Raw genomic sequence first — 20,363 nt, forward strand, 5'->3', positions numbered from 1 at the left:
TATTCTCTTCCCCACCAAAGATAGCATTTGTCAACAGAGTGTCCTTCAGTCAGCACGTGAAGAACTGGACCGTGCTCCTGTGAGGGAGGTGACATTCATCTCCTCCTCCCACTGCACCGTGTGTTGATAACTGTCCATTCGCCTCTGTGGCTCTAATTGTGGTGTGTTACCTCATCCTAGCTGCTATCACCGCAGAGAGGACTGAGCCCGATTCTATCTTAGTGCCACTGTTTCAGGGTTTTTCTGAAGGAAGAAAACCTCACAGAATGAGGCTCTTCCCTTTGGGAAGCTGCCCTTCTTTCTGCCTCATGTGTGAAACACACGGAGTGAAATTTTTACTTCTTCATGAAAACAACAGTATATGCAGGGAACCTTCAACTTAAAGTAATTTTTAAAAATTCATATTTTCACTTCTTAATACTTTGGAAGAATGTATTATTTCACAGAAACAATAATGCTAATGGTGGAGAGTCATCCTTCACAGGCAATCCATAAAGATAATCTAAATCATGGTTCTCAACCTGTGGGTCACGACCCCTTTAGGGGTCACATATCAAACATCCTGCAGGACAGATACTTACATTACAATTCATAACAGTAGTAAAATTATAGTTATGAAGTATCAATGAAGTAATTTTATACTTGGGGGTCAACACAACATGAGGAGTTATATTAAAGAGTCACAGCATCAGGAAGTTTGAGAACCACTGGTCTAAACTAATAACCAATTGAAGTATTTAAATCCATAAGGCACATTATTAGTTTAATAGAGTTGATAATAAAGGACAAACTTATATATACAGTTTCATGCTTAGTCTTTTATGTATACTTTACATATATGTTCTATAGAATTTGAAAACCACCAATTTAGAATTGCTTAGTATTACTTAAGATTTTCTTGGAAACATGTGGTTTTCTGGCTTTCCATTTTTAGTTCTAATTTGTCATTTTCTGCATACATAAATGATTTTCAGAGTAGCTCTGAGTGGTTTTTCTGACTCATAAAGCGCACAGAGAAAGGAGTTCCGAGACATCTGGGTACGGACTGGGAAAGTAAAAGAGGAAACAGCCGAGGAGGGTATGCTTCGATTTGAGAGAAAGGAACTCACACCTTGAGAAAGAAGTGACATGAAGTGCTGTGTGGATGTGGAAAGTCGTGGAGGGTGGAGGTCAGTAGATCCGAGAACCCGTGGAAACAGTTCCCAGAGCTTCTTCCCCTCCCAGGTCTGGGTAAGCAAGACTACTAAGCAGAAGAAAGGTGATACCATATCCCTCGGATGAGCAGAGAGTCCATCCAAGAGCAGAAAAACCCTAATAAGATCACCACAAATCTGATACCTACCACTCAACAAGTAACACGACGGTGATGTATAAAGAAAGAATTGCAGGTCAGCGCCAGAGGGCTGGGTGTGAGGAGCAGCCCTCAGCAGAGCTAAGCTATTTTATTTTTGCCATCTGAGCAGACTTGGTGAATAGATACAAAGGCGAAGAATTAAGTCAAGAAGAATTTTAAAAATGGAATTACATGGAACAAGGAACACTGGCCCTCTTATCTCTCCTTTGCAAGTTAATAAGCCATGAGAAACAAATTTCAAAGTAGCCCCAAAGCAAAACCGCTACACTGACGTGGATGATCTGTTTCTTGTAAAACTTTAAAAGTCCTGTTGATGACATCTCCATATTACTAAAGACAGTTCAGGGAAATAAGTCCCTGTAGAGTTTCTGCAGATGCGATGATGTTTTACTCTTAATTTACTCTAAGTGTGCACCTTCATTGTAGTATTTACATTAACTTTTCCTCTTACATTTTAAGCAAAAGTTTAATCAATATCTTTCTATCCAGGATGTCTAGCAGAGCATCTGGCTTTAGCATGACATCTCTTTCCCTGTGCAACCATCATATGTGAGCATGTGTGATGCCCATTATTATAGTCTCCCAGCAGATATAAATCCACAGATCTCAAGTGCCAAAGCCCAAATTCCTATTCCATTCTCCTGCCTCCAAGAAACGGCAATGTTATTCTGGGTCACATATACACAGTCAGTCTAACCTCTTTCTTCTTCAGTCAGTGGATTCTCGTTCAGCGATTAGCAGAGGACATTAGCCAGAGAAGCTGAGGCATGGCAAGGTTTGATTGCCATCCTTCCTGCCCAGTGTCACCGCTGCAAATCCTTCGGGGCAGGCTCAGTGCCTCGCTCAGAATCTCCTCTTTCCTTCAGTCCAGTTTGACTGTTCTGATGTGGAATGGGTGTTCACTGCTTGCCATACACCCTTCTTCTGAGAGCATATTGCACACACAACCCTCCCTTTCAATTCTGACTGACCTGGAAGGTATTCCTTTAGACTTGATGATACCTTGCCACTGAACCAATTTAGCTTCTTCTGGCTATCTGTGCTCTATATTTCAGAGTTAAACTCTGTGCCATCTTTCATGATACTCTTTGTGGGACAGGATAATGACATTCATGGGCAGGCGAAACAGGGCTGGGAGCATGGAGGCGTTGCACCAGGGAAGGTATTCAGGCAACAGATTATAGCCAGTGTACCATGACTTCTAAGGAACACTTGTTAAGTATTTACGTTTGTTTCAAATTATAAAAATTCTAGAAAAAAACAATTTACCGATCAGAAGAGGAGTCTCTCCTTTGTCATTTTTGGTGTTGGGCCAGATCCCTTTTTCTAGCAATGTCTTGACATTTTCCACCAGGCCAGCTTTGACTGCCAGAGTCAAGGGTGTTTCTCCATCGCAAGTCTTGAATTCCCAAACTGTCTTATAGGATGCTGAGTTGTAAAAGCATTTTGTTGAGAAGTTAAGAAACATATCTGCCTATGTGATTTTATGTAAATCAGAATCACCTAATATTATACACTTAATATTGAGCAAAGTAATTGGAAAATTGAAGGATAAGAGAGTACACAATAAAAAGATTATCAAAGGCCAGAGAGGATTAGCAAACACACATAGATTTGCTAATCCAGTTGACAACTAGGAAACTAATACCTATGCTTCAACAAGTTTTTCCTTAAAATAGATTACTAATTCTCATTTCTGAATACACTGTAAATCAGTTCTCCAATCCTGTTAAATATGTAAATGGAAATGAAATTGGTTTTTCAAATGGAGAATGTAAATGGGAAATATATTTGAATGAACGTCTCACTGTGTTACAGAAGAAATATCATAAATACCATCTATATTTATCAGTTTGGTCATCTAATTCTCTAATTGGCTAACTAATTATCAAATACTTCTCATTCCTAAAAGCAACTCTGAAGCAACACTGAAGATTAAATAATGAGACATTTTATATGTTCTATAAAATGCTGATGTGTGTAAAAACACTTAAACTACAATGTGTTAATTTATCACAGTGATTTTTTTTAACCTTAGCCCATTTCCAGTGAACATTTATTGCGTCTGAGCTGTGTGTAGACGAAAATATTCTTCCATAGCCCCAAAGGTATCAACCAAGTTTCGAATGAGAGAAAGTGATTTAGAATCTTCAACTGTTTTGTTAAATATAGTCTTGATCACATTGTGATGTTTTGGGTGACGACAGACTGCGTATTTAATGATAGTCCCGTAAGATTACCATAGAAGTCAGATGTGGTGGCTCATGCCTGCAATCCTGATAACAGTCGTGAGAGGCGAGCAGGAGTTTCACTGCAGAATCAAAGTCAGACTAGTCTACAGTGAGACTCTGTTCAAAGTGTGAAAAATGACATCTAAAAGATTCCTGTTGCCTCGTATCACAGTAATGTTTACATTACAAAAAGATTAATGAAATGCAAGGACAATTGTATTATTTGTTATAATATGTAAACATATCCTTTTGTGGAAACTAGATCAAGAATAGTTGAAGATGAAAATTTTTAAATTAACTCTTAGAAATGGTTTATTTTTTTATTTCTCTATTCAGGTGTATGTGTGTGTGTGTCTATGTGTGCATGTGCCTGCTCAGGCCAGAAGGGGGCGGCAGATCCCCTAGAGCTGGAGTTCCAGGTGGTTGTGAGCTGCCGGATGGGAACACTGGGAAACAAACTCAGGTCATCTGAAAGAGTAGCAGGTGCTCTTAAGTGCTGAACCATCTCTTTAGTCCCTCAAATGTACTTTAAAAGAAAAGTAACTTCCTATGTTAATCAACTAATTTGTAACCTGTGAAACACTTTGATCAATCACGAGTGGCAGCGCTACCTTTCCACCGTCCTATACCACATTCTTAGGTGAATGGATACAAAGACTGAGTTGCGGATGCCACAAATTGTACTAGTCTTTTGTTCTGCTATTTTATCTTTGCTTGTTAGGTTCCTTTGGAACTCCCACGATGTACACATTTCTTCTCTAGCTTTGAACAAAAGTTGTCCTGTATTCTTACCATCCAGAACAGTCTCAAGTATCTGCTGAATGGGTTGAACTACGGCTTCATGCAATGGGAACCATCCTTTTTCGTCAGCTTCATCCAGGGCGTATTTACATTGCACATACTCCTGGAGCTCAAAAATGTGACCTACAGGAAACGTGTGGACCCGTTACACACTGGCCCTGACAAGGTGAACTTCCGGTTCGGCCTCACTGTAGACCGCATGCCCACTCACCTCGCCTTATGGCCTCTACAAGCTTTCTGTTTTGGTCACTGAGTGGTACAAATCTAGCAGAGAAAAAAGAAAAAAAAAACAAGCCATATTCGTACTAGTGATGTATTTTAAGGATCTTAACAATAAAAATGCAGTTTTGTAAATATCTGCGATCATCAAAATTTGCAAGAAAATTGTATAGCTGATTTATTCCACTTTAAATTTCCCAGGAGTCAGGCAGAGAGGGTAATAGTGAAGAGAGCAAAACACCAGAATAAGAGGGGTTGGGAGGTCTCCCTAGATAATAGAAATGGAAGGAGTGGCTGGAGCCAGAGGCAAGGGCTCTGGTGCGGGCCCGATTTTGTGGCTCTGGGCAAGTCCATCAGCCCTTCTGGGTGTTGGTTTCTTCATCTGGACTGGGTTAAATAGGAAGATCGCTAAGACTTCTCAAACTTCCAACACTATGTGCTCGATAAAAGTTACTTGGCTCTTAGTAATTGCTGAGAGACACTTGGGAGTTAATGATACACACACATGTTATTTAATCAACTGATTAGTAGGTAGAACATTTACTGAATGTACGTCCAGTCAGTGGCCCAGCGAGTCATGAGTTAGGCCCACAAGGCAATTAGCTGACACATGTACTTTTTAAATGGAAACAGGAGCCTCGTAACAAAGGTGTTAGCTTTATTAAACAGAAGCATCTGCTAACATTGTAGGGTTCTGAATGCCTTGTGGTGAGCTCTGGGGTTTTAAATTCTGTTGGAGGTTTCAGGACTATGAAAAAGTCAAAGACTGGAAATGTTCTGTAACATGCACACTTTTCAAAGTTAAAAGATTTATACAATCTGAAGAGAAACCAGAGTGTTATTACATGTTCACTTTCAAAAGTTCAAGATCAGAAGATTGCAGGATGAGTGTTAGCTGGCCAAGTGCTTCCTATATAGGCATAAGGACCTGAGTTCAGATCACCAGCAAATGTCTGTAATCCCAGCACTGGGGACGGAGACAGGAGGATGCCTGGGGCTTGTCCAGCTAGGCAATCTAGCTGAACTCATGTTCAGTGAGAGATCCTCTTTTAAACAGAAAGGCAAGAAGCCACTCAATATCGACCTCTGGCCTCCCCAGAGGGGTGTGCACTGTGCTCATGTGAGACCATGAATGAACACACGTGTACACGTATGCATGCACACACATGGGTATACTGCACACACAGCTCAAAGGCAGTAATTTCATAGCAATGAACACACCCACAAACACTGCTAAGTTCCAGACTATAACATCCTAAGTATGAAAACAGAACATAAGGGGGCTGGAGAGATGGCTCAGTGGTTAAGAGCATTGCCTGCTCTTCCAAAGGTCCTGAGTTCAATTCCCAGCAACCACATGGTGGCTCACAACCATCTGTAAATGAGGTCTGGTGCCCTCTTCTGGCTTGCAGACATATACACAGACAGAATATTGTATACATAATAAATAAAGAAGTTTAGGGCTGGAGAGATGGCTCAGAGGTTAAGAGCATTGCCTGCTCTTCCAAAGGTCCTGAGTTCAATTCCCAGCAACCACATGGTGGCTCGCAACCATCTGAAATGGGATCTGGTGCCCTCCTCTGGCCTGTAGTCATACACACAAATAGAATATTGTATACATAATAAATAAATAAATATTAAAAAAAGGTCTGTTTACCTTAAAAAAAAAAAAAGAAAACAGAACATAAAGGTAACTAAGGTCTACTTTTTTCATTATGTATCATGTATGACAGGAATTCATTTTAGCGGCTTAAGATTCTGGTGTTACTATGTTTGTAACATCAATTCCATGTCTATTTTAATGTGCTTACTCACAAAGGTTGGCTGGCAAGATGGCAGAATGTGTTGTGTACAAACCTGTTTACATATAAATTTGTTCAGACTCTATGCATTATCCTTTTTAGCGTCACAATAATTTAGAATATAGGCAATCTCTAAATAAATCCAGCTAGGAATTTCCCACTTGAAAAAAATTTCCACTTTCTACATGAGATGCATATTTGTAGATCAGATTATTAAAACATGTGCAAAGTTGATATTTTAAAGATGTTATACTTCATACCAGAAAAAAAGTATGTGTGCCATGGGGGGGAAGCAAGCTTTTTATAGAGGAGGAGTGTGTCTCACAGCAAAATGACTGCCATGAAGAAATCTGTTGAGGGCAGTTGGTTGGAATGCTACCTTTCAGGATGGAATACAGCCTGGCTTGCTTCAATGGACTCCTGAATGCAGAGTTGAACATCATAACTTGCAAGATGGTCTTCATTAGGATCATCATTAATATCCATATCTGCAAATAATTTTGAAAGAGGTAATTTCTTATACTCAACAAGGGATTCAGAACAATTGGTGTAATTAACATAACAAATGCAAAATGAAAAACAGGATACATTTGCCTCTCCTTGGTAAATATATACACATAGCTAAGAACTTAATCCACGTACATGTAAACTTCGTTTTATTAACTTCAGATGTTCTGCTGAAACTTTTAATCACCTGCCCTTTGAATATCTGTGGCTTTGAACTTTGACTTTCCAGCGCCGTCTACAGACAGGCTTGTTGTCTTTAATCAAACTTCTAATGGATACTAACTCGGGCCCATCATTTTATACAGCACATTAGAAACTCAGAACTGAACTGGAAGAGAAGCGGTCAGTCCACAGTGGTCCTTTCATATTCTCTAGAGCCCTCAGATATCGGGTCTGCTGCTCTCGGATCATTTGCACATTTGAGCTGAGGATCATCTTAACATCAGCTATTGACCCAGGGCCTAGTGCTTCTGAAGACGCCCCATTTAGTCCTCTGATCATTTCTGTTCATTTATCACAAGCCAGAGCTTTTGACCAGTCTGTCTCTCCTGAGGATAACAGGTAAAAATGAAGAAAAAAAAACTGAGAAGGCTCACTGGTTTATTCTTACATTAGAAGAGTAAATATCTATTTTTAATGTTAAGTCAGCTTTTTTGGTTATAGGCAGAAAGTTTAGTAAATATAGAAGCCGAAAATAGCCCCCGAGTGGTGTGAGTAAGCAATATGAAATTATCACTCATTAGCAGAATTCCCAAGCCCAATGCATTCCTTCTGACTGTTGACACGGTACTGTGCCTTTTGAAGGGGAGAAACAGAAACAAAGTCTGCCAGCAATTTCCAGACGCAGTTGACAGACGCCGCCGTGTGTCTTCTCCGTTTTCAAGGTCAGATAATCTTGAAAGACAGCTTTAGCTGTGCTGATAATCAAGGTCCCCAGCCTCTGGACAGGCTGCACAGAAACTCTAACTTCGTGAGGATTTCGTGCTTCATTTTTCTGGACAGAGCCTGGTCTGGTGGTTCATCCTCTGCAGTCTTAGCACTCAGGAGGCAGAGACAGAAGAATCACAAGTTTCTGTCCATTCTAAGCTGCACTAATGAGATCTTGTCTCAAAAGGTCAAATAAAACAACAACAACAACACATTGTTCTGTGTAAGTAGCAGGTAGCCTTGCAGCTGTTTTACAACAGAGAGGTAAACAGTGATTGCGTGAGACTGAATGTGTTTCCACTGAGCATGCTCCCTAACTCGGCCGTCACTGTCTCTTCTTCCGTCAATGTGCCTATCTGAGATCTTCTGGCCAGAGAGATTCAGAAGGTATTTATTTATTTATTTATTTATTTATTTATTTATTTATTTATTTATTTATTATAAATTGGTCCATTGTCTCTTTTCCGCAGACTGTAACTACATGAGATCAGAGAACTAGGGTGCAACCTCAGCGTCTAGAGAGCACCTCTGCATGGTCCGGGGTCTTGACACGTGCCTTGAAGGACTAAATGACGGAGCGCATTACATGAACGCCGAGTCACCAAGTTCTTTCGTGTTCTGACAACGGACCGTTTCTCTCAGGAATGCAGTTTTCCTTCCAGCTGAACAGACTGACTGCTGACTCCGTAGCTGGCTTCACTTCCCTCTAGTTTGTGTGTCTCCATCTGTTTCTTTCTTCCCAACGCTGTCCCAGCTGCTGTTCGTCCTGGTCCCCACTGCCTCCAGCCTGGCACAGGAGGTTTCCTCCTCCAGCAGCCCTTGCTGGGATTCTCTACTTCCCCTCGCCCTCTTTCTGTGAATGCGTCTTCTTACGTAACGTTTCCCTGCCATTTGGATTTGCATGCCTTCCATTTCTGCTCTGCAAATTCTTCACATATCTGTGTTTTTGTTCTCACCGGACTATTGCTTTCTGGGGAGAGGGGACAAAGTCATTTCTTTCTTGCGGTGCTGGGGACCCAGGGTGGTCCCAGCACTGAGCTACACCCTTGGGCCATGCTCTCTCTTTTATAGAGTGTTCTTCGGATTTTCCCACCCCTAATTTATCTGCTCTCCTAAGCGGCAAATGACTTCTCAGAGGGGACAGGGAAGGTTCCTGACTCATTTCCATCGAGTATGCGCTGAGTTCTTCAGATAAGACAAGTAGATGATGCAGTTAAGCCTTCAGCACTGCTGCCTTTCTTGCTGATGTAACTGCTCAGAGATGGGGCTTGCACGGTTACGGGAGTAAGACGGGATGGAGAGCCTCTCACCTCTTCACATACCCCGTTTCAGGCTAACCCCTGCTGGAAATGTGGAAAACCAGTACATGAAACACTGCATGCTCCTTAGAGGCTGAAGTTAAATCTTTGAGATGGCTTCCCAACATTTTCCAGTCGTCTTTTTAACTCTATCATCATGAAGAATGTTATCAGCCAGGCCCAGAACTCTGGAGGCAGAGGCAGGAGGATCTCTGTGATTTGGAAGCCAGCCTGGTCTTCAGAGTCAGTTTTAGGCTAGCCAGGGCTACACAGAGAAACCTTATCTTGAAAAAACAAAACAAAACAAACAAACAAAAAGGCTGGTGGGGAATGTTATCAGTGCTTTTAGCTCTTTTATAGCTATTGTAGAAACCTGGTAAAATTACAAAGAAACCACAATAGAACAGCTCCAACCTACAGGCTGTCTCCCACAGAACCGGCAGTTTAGATGAGGGTTAGTTCTGTATAGGTGCAGTCAGGTGTCAGAATGGCCATAAAGGGTGTTATTGGGATAGCCTGGAGGTATTAAGACACAGTGAGAAAATCAGGTCGAGAGTGATTGAACTGTATTGAAAATTTAAAATGACGAGGATGGCAGATCAATTGGAAATTACTAAAGAAAGTGCTGCTCGAGCATTTGAAGAAAGGCCGGACAGACAGCATTTTGTCATCAAGCCTCTCACTTCTCCGTTGCAGAGAAACTACTTGGTCCTCTCTTCAGAACTGGATGAACCAGTAGTGAGAACATCTGCTTTTCACTAGTAACTGGCTTAGAAAATGATGGAAGGAATCCTCCCTCTTGTGTGGATGTGTGTTTGTGTATGTGGTGCGTGAATGTGTGGTGTGTGTGTGTGTGTGTATGTATGTATGTGTGTGAGTGTGTATGTGTGGTGTGTGTGTAAGTGTATGTATGTGAGTGTGTATGAGTGTGTGTGTGTGTGTGTGTGTGTGTGTAGACTAGCAATCAAAGTTTTGTATCCTCCTCTATGGCTCTCACATTATTTTTGTGAGAGATCCTCTCACTGAACCTGGAGCTCACATTTTCTGTTTTCTTTTTTTAAAATTGTTTTTCTTGAGCTATATATTTTTCTCTCTTCTCCTCCCTTCCTCCCCACACCCTTCTACCCTCTCCCATGCTCCCAATTTACTCAGGAGATCTTGTCTTTTTCTACTTCACATGTAGATTAGATCCATGTATGTCTCTCTTAGGGTCCTCTTTGTTGTTTAGGTTCTCTGGGATTGTGAATTGTAGCTTACATTTGCTCAGCAGGCACTTAGCCTACTAATCAATTTCCCAGCCCCAATATTAAGGAAATTTTGTGTCAATTGATTTCATTTACAGCACTGGTTAACTTTACTAAGGGTAGAAATGCATTTAGAAGCTAATTACGGATTCTCTCTCTGAAGGGACATACCAACTTTGAAGAGGTTAACCCACAAACACTCTGAAGCTCTTTTATGTTTTAGATAGTTAAAAAAAAACAAACAGCTAAATTCCAGGGTTCTAAGTGATGAGTCCCAGATGTTTAGTCAAGATTTAAGTGGTTCTTCATTTGTTTTACAGATGCACTGCATTAAATCCCGCTGGGATGTGGAGGAAAAGAAAGGAAAGTTTGGCGACTGTGAGAATTGTAGCATATGTTTGGAAAGGATAGGGGTGGTGAGAGTACCGTAGGCCATAAGCCACTGGGGTCTGGCTTTGTCTCAAGAACCGAGTATGGGCCTTGTGGTTAAGAGCACTGGCTACATTTCCAGAAGACCAGTGTTCAATTCCCAGCACTCACATGGGCAGCTCACAACTGTCTCTAACTCTAGTTCCAGGGAGTCCGACACCCTCACACAGATGGGTGTCATACATGTGGGCAAACATCAATACACATAAAATATGTTGTAAGCCAGTATGGATCATCGCAGAGAAGTGGAAGTTGAGCCTTAATCATTTAAACTCACACAGCTGGTAACGGGGCCTGAGCAGCGCAAAGAGAACATACTCTTCAAGGCCTTCAGAAGCCACAGTCTGCTGTCTTTGTCAGAAAACACTTTGATCCTGTTCTTGACAGTCGGTGTTTGGTGACAATAACTTCCAAAAATAAATACCAGCTCTCAAAAGCACATAAATCTTTGTGCCTTGGCTCTGGGTAGGGAGGTTTTGTGTTGCACAGGGTGGTCTGAGGTTTCCTACGCTTGTCTTCATTCCGTACTTATTGTTTTGGAGTCTAAACATCACTGTCTGAAAAAAATAAATAAATAAAAGGATCAGCCTGCCAGCTGGTGCCTGACTGAAGTGGTGAGGAGATTGGAATGGCGTCGCAAGGCACAATGCAGTAGAGGGCACCAGGGTATGGAGCCTCCCATCCTGCATCTTCTACACCGACGTCTTACTGACGAGGTGGTTGCGACACCCCTCCGAGCATTCCTCGGATTCTACTAGGTCTTGTGTCACGAGATCATTGCTCTCCCTTTTCCTATAAAAAAGATCAAAACAATCCCATTTTTTCATGAATTATTTTGTAGGCTCACTCCTGATTACATCCGAGTCTGTTGCGCCACCTGTCATGACTCTGTCTCTTGTACAACAAAACAAAAACCTTCTCTGTCAGTCACTAACAAGGGTGATGTGGGAATCAGGTGAGTGGACAGTTGCTTCCATGGTGCAAGGACTCTGTGTCCATAAATACACTGCCCTCGGCGACTGTCAATATCATTCCGCCACGTTACTGAGAGATTTTGTCCTCTAGGGCACACTGTCCCCTCTTCCTGTATCCTTTCTGAAAATGCCAGTAGCAGTTGAGCATTGTGGCACAGTCCTCTAATCCTAGGTAGCTTATGAGTGACCGAGAGGCAGGAGAGCCTGAGGTCAGCCTGAACTCACTACACAGCAGAAATCATTTCAAAACAAACACAAACAAAGCAAAGAGCAAAATGCTTGTGGCACCAGGCTGGTCCGCACTATAGAGCCAGGATTTCTAGAAAGAGTTTTAGAAATGGCAAATGGGTGGCAAGATGGCAGAGGGTCCCCGGCTGAAGTACAGGGGGAAGTGAAAATGGACTCATACAAGGACAACCCTGAAAAACTAGGGTTTCTTCCTTCTTTATGCAAGTGTATCCCATACTTAGACTCTGAGTTTCCAAAAGAAGTGTATGTGTCTGCTGTGTGCAAGGCTGAGCCTAGATCACAGAAGGATTTCTCTCTACCTTGGAACTGTTGTGATTCCTGATCGGTGAGCTGGTCTCCTGGCATCCCCAAGAGGAATTTGTGCATTTATGTTACCAGAGGAAAGGCAAGAGTTTAGTAGGAATATTTCCAGTTTTTTGGATTTGGTAAGAAAACAGTTATATTAAGTGATGTTTGTTTTTATTTATCTGCATTATGCTATTTGTAATTATATTTTTTAAAACATAGCCAGTTTTGTAAATTAAATACTTATGACTTTGATGCTTATTGCTGGTCATACACACTTATTTTCTCAGTAAAAGGATCAGTCTTGGCTCAGGATCCCCAAGACCAAGTTCTCAGCACAAAGGAGATTTATTTTCCCCAGAGGGACAGAGGGTTGGGATAAGGCACAAAGACAGAAGATAGTTGAGGAGAAGGGGAAGGAAACAAAGAGAAAGGGAAGAGATATTTGTTCCAGAGGAGCAAAGGACTGCCTCTGGTTACAGCAGGAACAGATGTGGCCCATAGGCAAACGGCAGTCTATCATGACAAAGGGAAAACCTGTGTTTGACTGAGGTGTTTAGTTTTTATTAAGCAAGTTAATTATGTTGGAATTCAATACTTTGATAGCTGGATCTCGATAGTCAGCTTCAGGAGGAGGAAGTGACCAAATAGGGGGACTCGACCTTGGTGACTAGCTTCAGGAATATAATCTAATGGGTTTTTAGCCAGGCAGAGGGAACTGGGGAGAAGGGAAGGCCTGGGAGGGACTTGTTTGCCAAGCTTTCAGACTGCCCTTCACTCAGTGTGCTTTAGTACTAAATAGCAAATCAGATACATGGTTTTAATTGCAGATTTGAGCAACAGAGTTCACTAGCCCAGAAGAGTTTCCAGGAGACATATACCTGTCAGAACTGGGCTCTACCACACAGTCACGTGACTCTTGATTATAACTAACAGTCCAATAATTCTTTCTTATGACATTTGCTTTTCCAATGAAAGAAAGACTAAAAATGATGGGATGAATTAGATGCATTCAAACAGTGTCTTTCTTAACGACACAAGGTACTTTCTGGTGCATTTGATACACACACATAGATAGATAGATAGATAGATAGATAGATAGATAGATAGATAGATAGATAGGCAGGCAGATAGAAGCACACACAAGCACAGACCTTAGTCCAGAAAACAAATATCATTTTAATGTTGCCTCAAAGATACATAACTTGATATTTCGGAAAAGAGAGATAAAAAGGCAAATGTGGCAATGAATCTTAGGGTGACAGCTGATACGTGGTGAGAATTTAGTAAGAATGGGCTGGATGAATGGATATTAAGCTGATATACACTGCTCTTAAGATGAGCTTGGAAGTAGATATATCTTATTTTTCTTTACATTATACATACTTTTTTTTGTCAAATTCACTTCCAATTTTGGGCCTGCACCGATTAATATTTATTTTTGTGTAAATTCTCTATCAATAGGACCTGTTACACCAGCTGCGTCTATCTTCAGCTTCATATTGCAAATGTTGACATTTCTCTCTCTACTATTAATTTCTAAGTCAATTCATTTACGAAAGAAAGGTAGGAGGAAGCATGCTGGCTTTGGAAATGACTCAGAGTGTAGGAAGGAGGTCTACATTCCTACACACGGGGACTTCCGGCGGAAAACAAGGACACGGGAGAGAGAAGAACCCTGCGCTAAGGACGACTGATACAAGTCAGTCCATGAGTTCCTGTTACAAGTGAAAGTATCACAGTTAAAAAAAAAAAAACTTTTCTTCTGTATAACTCTCCATTTAGACATCTATCTTATAAAAATGGTCGGGATGTAGGCAAAGATTTATATATGAGAATGTTTATCTGATTTTAAACAGCGAAAATCTTTGAAAAAACTCCAATGATCAATGATGAGTATGGGACATTGGTACACAATCAATGGAATACAATACAGTTATCAAAACTAGTATATGAGAAGAATGCTTGGTGTCATACTCAATGGTGATAATCATTTAACCAGATATAATCAGAGACTCTTAGTTCCTCTGTTTTACCAAGACAAGGACAACAAGCCTTGGCTGTAGAAATGCAGTCACCTTAGGGCGCTGTACTTCTTTTCTACTGTTGGATAAAACACTATGACAAAGTAACTCCTGAAAAGAGAGGGGTTGATTTGGGGCTTCTTGTTCCAGAGGCACAAGAATCCATTACCATCACAGCACAGAAGTGTAGCAGCAGGCGTTAGACATGGCAGCAGGAACATCTGAGAATTCCTATTGCAAACCACAAACAGTAGGTAGCATGAAATGGCACTAGGCTTTTAAATTTTCAAAGCCCAGGCCCCAGTGACACACCTCCTCTAGTAAGGCTACAATTCCTACTCCTACCCAGAGAGTGCCACAGTCTGAACCAAGTATTCAAATGCCTGTGGATATGGGGAGCATTTCATCAAATCACCATAGTTACAGAACATGAAAATTCAATATGCATATGTATTGCGAAATAGTCACCACAATATAGCTAAATTGAAAATGCCATCTTACATAGCTACTCTTATTTTTGGAACAATCATTGAAAAAAAAACAGTATGGGGTTCCTCAGAAACTTAAAACATAGAGAGAAATGATCTAGTCCATTTCTAGAAATTTCTACAGGAACCAAGGTCTGCACTCCCGTGCCCACTGTGGTATTATTCCATTATTCACAACAACCAAAGGTGGAATTGGGCTAAATATCTAGGGGAATGGATAAAGAAAACACACTGTCTATCTTCCGTGGGATGTTATACTGTCCTGAAAAGAGTGGAATGATGTCATTTGTGACAAGTAGGATAAAATTGTTGAGCATTATATTATATAACGTGAATAACACACCAGAGAAAAGACATTGCAAGATCTCAAAACATGGAACCCAAAAATGTTGGACTCACAGAAACAGAACTGGATGATAGTAGCCAGGGGCTTTGAGGTGGGCATTTAGAGAGATGTCTTTCAAAGGGCATAAAGTTTCAGTTATGCAAAATGAGGAAATTCGAGCATCTAACACACGGCGATGAGTCTACAGCTAACAACACAAAATCCTACACTTGAAATGTGTGAGGGCAGAGCAGAGGTGTTTTTTAAATCAATAGTAAGAGGAACTAAGATGAACTTTTTGGAGTCAAAGATTTCAAGCCCTCTTGGAAGCTCCCTGCACATGCCTCTGGGGCAGCAGCTGAACCCGAGAGGCACGATCACCTGCATTTCAGGAAAGCGGGTGAAACCCAGTGGGGCCGTTTCTTGGCTTGGTAAGCAACAGGCATCTGACAGATTCATCCACTTATGTGCCTTGCTCAAGCATAGATGTCATTACCTAAAGCATTATATCCGTTCACATAAGGAGAAATTTCTATATTTTGATAACAAGAGGTAACTCCCAAGGGAGATGATACAATTTTAAATATCGTAAAAAGCATCTTTGGCTTACACAGTTGGGAAAGGTGTGTGCATAAATGAGTTACAATCACAGAAACACTTCTTAAAGAGATGTGCATGCGTGCGTGCGTGCGCGCGTGCGTGTGTGTGAGTGTGTGTGTGTAGGGGTATGTATTGCGTGGAGGCTGGAGTGTTTTCCTTGATAGTCTTCTACTTTATTTGCTGAGGCAGAGTATCTTTCTGAACCTGGAGTTGGATGACTTAGCTAGCTTAGCTATTAGCTTATTCTGGGAGATCCCTGTTCATCCTCTAGAGGCCTGGGAATCTGAACTCTAGTCTTCATGTCTGTGTGACAAGGACTGGATACATTGGGCCATTTCCTAACCTCCTATTATTCTTATTCATATACACATACACACATACATATATGGATATATACACATCTTCTTAAAATATTTTTTTCCCTAGGCATGGCTCATTTTGCTGGACACAAAAATTCCAGTGTAGTACTCACGTCTATTCCAGACTCATTCAAGCAATACCAAGCTGTTGCATAACTTAATATCATATGCTAAGACTATGCACAAGTCATTAATTTCCTCCCGCTGGAGGCTGAACCTCTGCTCCAGTCCTGGCCTGCCCACATCATCTGTCTGGCAGTCAGTAGACACTGTCATTATTGGCTGGCTTAACTTCTCTGGAATGAGGAAGTAGGAGCCTATCATGTTTGAGCAATTATGATTCAGCCATGGGCAGGTCCTCTCTTGTATCCCTGATATTTTATTCTCCTTGCTTTCCCATGGGACAAGCCACCTGCAGAGTTGTAACTCATCAGGGAGCCCACCAACGTCCCATTTCCAGCATGCCCAACGTGTGTCTAGCTAACTCCAGCTTCGGTACAGCAGCAGGGAGCTTCCTTATCTCCAAATGGGTCCTTGATGCCTTCTCTATGTTTATGGGTGGGAAGGAGCATCAAACCCCTATGTCTACCTTGAAACCGAAATTCAATAGGCTCAGTTGTCTGTTCTTCAGAACTGTGCTGAGAGACTGTGACTCTCCGGAGCCCTGCAAATACCTCCTTACAGGCTGTCAGGACTCCACCAAGCCTTCTCTTTCCAAGGTTGCACAGTTTCTTTCACTGTGACATGACTGAACTTCCCTTGTCTTCCCGAAAGCTTTCCTGTGAACACACTCACACACCCATTGTTTTCTAAGAGCTTCTGAACCGCAGGCGAGTGCAGCCCAACAGGTGCAGGCAGAACAGCCCAGCATCTAGGGCTGGAGAGATGGCTCAGTGGTGAAGAGTACTGCTTGCTCTTTTTAAAGTCCTGAGTTCAATTCCTGGCAACCGCACGATGGCTCACAACCATCTGTAATGAGATCTGCTACCCTCTTCTGGCCTGCAGGCAGAATGCTGTACACAGAATAAATAAATCTTTTTTTTTTTTTAAAGAAAAAACAGCCTACCACCAAGTAGGCATGCTCACCTCTCTCTCCTTACACATTGCACATCTACTAACTTAGGCCAGGCCAGATAAGCATGGAGGCTATCTTGCCACACAACAGATTTGAACCTCTCCTGCCCCCAGTTCTACAGGCTATATTTTTCAAACACTTGCTGAGCCATGCTCCTTGTCACTCTGTGTTTATCCCTGCTGTCTCTCACCTTGTTAAAGGTTGACCTTTATTCCCATCTGCTGAGACTGACCACATCTCTACCCTCCCTACTTAATAAGTTCTTGATGGTCTTGTGCTCTGTTGAGAAGGAGACAGAAGTTAGCATAGGACAGAGGCCTCCAGGCTGGCCCGGGTCTGTTACTTAGCACCCTTGAGAAAAGCTGTTTATCCACGCACAAATCCTGTTAAAGACACTCCTTCCAGTGCTCACGTCTCCTTTTTAGGATTCTCACGTCCAATACCTTGTTGAAAGACAGATGCAGAATACGGACAACATTCTGCCACTGATGGACAAAGACACCAAGGCCTATGGGTTCTCAGCTGTTATCTTCCCAAAGGGGAGTCAGGCTATTCTACCTATCATTCAAAAATACACATCCAATGTCGACTGTGTTTGAGGTTCAAGGCCCCCCAGGCCCCACCCACTCATACAACATCAACATCGTCAGAGTTTCTTACTTTTAGAGATTGTGCTCTAGGTGCTGGGGGATTGCCTAACCAGCAGAGCACCCACCGCATACAAGTATGAAGACCAGAGTTAGGATCCCCAGATCCCAGATCCCACATGAAAACAACCAAACACAAACAAACAAATCTCCCCACAGGGTCACCTGTGTCTGTAACCCTACCACTAGGGAAGCAGAGACAAGTGGGCTCCTGCAGCTCATTCTCCAGGTTCAGCTAAAGATCCTGTCTCAAAAGACAAGGTGGAGAGTGCCAGTCGGAGATACCCAGTGCTGACCTCGGGCCTCCAGATGGACATGGATCTATACACAAACACACATGTGCATGGGCAAATAAAAATAATTAACTTGGACTATCAAAACAGGCTAGCTGGTAATGTTGCTTGCTGTCAAATCTGATCTGAGCTCAGTGTTTGGTTTCCATGTGATGGAAGGAGAGAACCCACTCCTGAAAGTTCCTTCTGAACTGCACAAGTGTGTCACGATGTGTATACACACACACATATAAATAAATGCGAAGGAAAGTTATTTAAATAAATAAATCAAACCTTTAGAAAGCAATGCTTGGTGGACACCGTCCCCATTCTTCCTTCTCTCGTTCAGTGTTAGGCCTGAGGCAAACACACGGTAGCTTCTCAAGAAGCATACATTTAATGAGTTTAATAATCGCCATAGTACTTGTCTACTGAGGCTTCCTATACTGTGCACACAGAATGGGTTGAGTATTCCATGTTCACAGCACACTTCTGCAGTTTGTTGCAGAGTTGGTCGGGCAGCCTGCTCAAGCTCACGCACCAGAGGGAGGGCAGAGATGGGGGTGCAGGTCTGGTCCTCTCTAGCAGACACACAGGTTTAGCTGGCTCACTACAGCGGAAGGATTCATGAAGCACAGGTCTCGTTTTATAACCTGTAAACTCACAGGCTTCAGAAAGAGTTTGGTAAAGGAATTTTTTTTTTCACAATCCGCAATTTCACAATTCACAAACTAATCAGCTCCAGGTTAAAAATAAATTAGGCACAAATTCACGTTAAATTATTAGATATTCTCATAAGAACAAGTATAAAACTATGTTTATAATTCTTCCACTATGAAGCTGCGACAGGTATTTTGTGGCTGTAAAACCATTTTCTACATAGACAATTCCCCAGAAATTCTTCAGTTAAGAACCAACGAGCCTTGGCAGCGCCTGCCTTTGAAGGTCCGGCAGCCTTGCTGTTCTCTGGTCTCATCTGCAGAAGTAAATTTCCACAACTGCTGAGTTCTGCTTTTTGTTCCCTTTACATCTTAAAGGATTTTTTTTAAATCTGAGCACAAACATCTATTGTTTTTTCAGTTAATGATAAAAATACGCCTCCATAGAAATTTATATTAAGTTCTCACAAAAGTCACTTCCACCCCATCGCAAACCGTGAGAACAGATAAGGCCCTTTGGGATTCTATGCTATTCACATGGGTGTCCCTTGATAGTATATTCCTACTTTATTTTTCTTATGATATGGTCTGTAATGCATAATAATTGCTGAGTTGCTGCTCTATGAATCAATGAATCTGTCCCTGTTTTTATGCTATAATTAGATAGGTGAGCCCATAGGTGATCAGTCAGATTTCAAAGGACAAGCTTTCGCCGCACCCTGTGTGTCCATCTGCTCCGAATATTTCCAATGCTGATATTCCATAAGTGCGCTGGCAAGGTACAGATCAAATATTTCATAGTCTCACCTTTCGGAATGTTCGTCTCGTTATTCTTATCCAGGGCCTTGCCTTCCTAAACCAGAGGAAGTGCCTTGGAGCTAATGTGTTCCTCAGTGTATCTAAAATTAAGTATCCAGTCGGTGTTTAAATTAAGATCTGACCTTGGGCAGCAGAAGCACAAGTGTTCCCTGGCACACAGGAAAGAATTGCCCGCGACGGCTGCTGACTCTCATCAAAAGAAATGCAAGCTCGTAGAAGAAGAATAAGATTTGCTGTGTTCTGGTTGGTTCAAGGAGTTTATAGAAAAGACGAGCTGCCAGTTCAGCTGTAGGGAGGCTTCTTGCTGAAGGAAAAAGCCTCCCACCCACACAAGCCAAAGCACACTGTTGTAGGAATTCAGAAGGTAGATTGTGTGTTAGCAGATCCCCTGCTCTGGGCAGGTTTTAATGCTCACTATTATTTCCATGCTTCAAGTTTTAGATCCAAATCTAACAACATTGGACAAGATCATCTTATTACCAATTTGCTGTCCTCACTGTGATTTGCTCTTGGAAACTGTCACTGTGACTCAAGATACGGATAGAGCCCCCAGTGTATCCATGCTGACCCAAAATGCACAGGCCGACAAACGAGTATATGGAATAGTAAAACAAACAAGCAAATGATAAATTAATCACTGTAGATGTAAAGCAAGCAACAACAACAAAAAAAGAGGTTTTAGTTTGAGGGCCCTTTTCTTAAAGGACTACAAAATCAGAAAGAAGGAAATACTGCAACCAATAAAATCTGCCCTCTTACCATTTCCTGATGTGGA

At 41.8% G+C, this 20,363-nt stretch overlaps 1 protein-coding gene across 2 annotated transcripts in view; it reads right to left on the bottom strand.

The window, feature by feature from the left end:
- Window positions 1–20,363, bottom strand: part of Asb15 (ankyrin repeat and SOCS box containing 15) — a 29,743-nt gene extending 9,380 nt beyond the window's left edge. The window contains exons 1-5 of one of the 2 annotated variants that reach the window (XM_050145902.1): window positions 20,348–20,362; window positions 6,787–6,895; window positions 4,598–4,650; window positions 4,378–4,509; window positions 2,624–2,782 (exon numbers count right to left, since the gene is read on the bottom strand). In XM_050145902.1, coding sequence (XP_050001859.1) covers window positions 2,624–2,782; window positions 4,378–4,509; window positions 4,598–4,650; window positions 6,787–6,893 — 451 coding nt within the window. In that variant the 5' untranslated portion in view covers window positions 6,894–6,895; window positions 20,348–20,362. Of the gene's footprint in view, window positions 1–2,623; window positions 2,783–4,377; window positions 4,510–4,597; window positions 4,651–6,786; window positions 6,896–20,347 lie in introns of both variants that reach the window. The other variant, XM_050145903.1, reaches the window with a different exon arrangement.

This window comes from Alexandromys fortis, unplaced genomic scaffold (genome assembly GCF_014885135.2).
Source record: "Alexandromys fortis isolate MF-2015 unplaced genomic scaffold, M_Fortis_MF-2015_v1.1 scaffold_34, whole genome shotgun sequence".
Taxonomy (NCBI): Eukaryota; Metazoa; Chordata; class Mammalia; order Rodentia; family Cricetidae; genus Alexandromys; species Alexandromys fortis.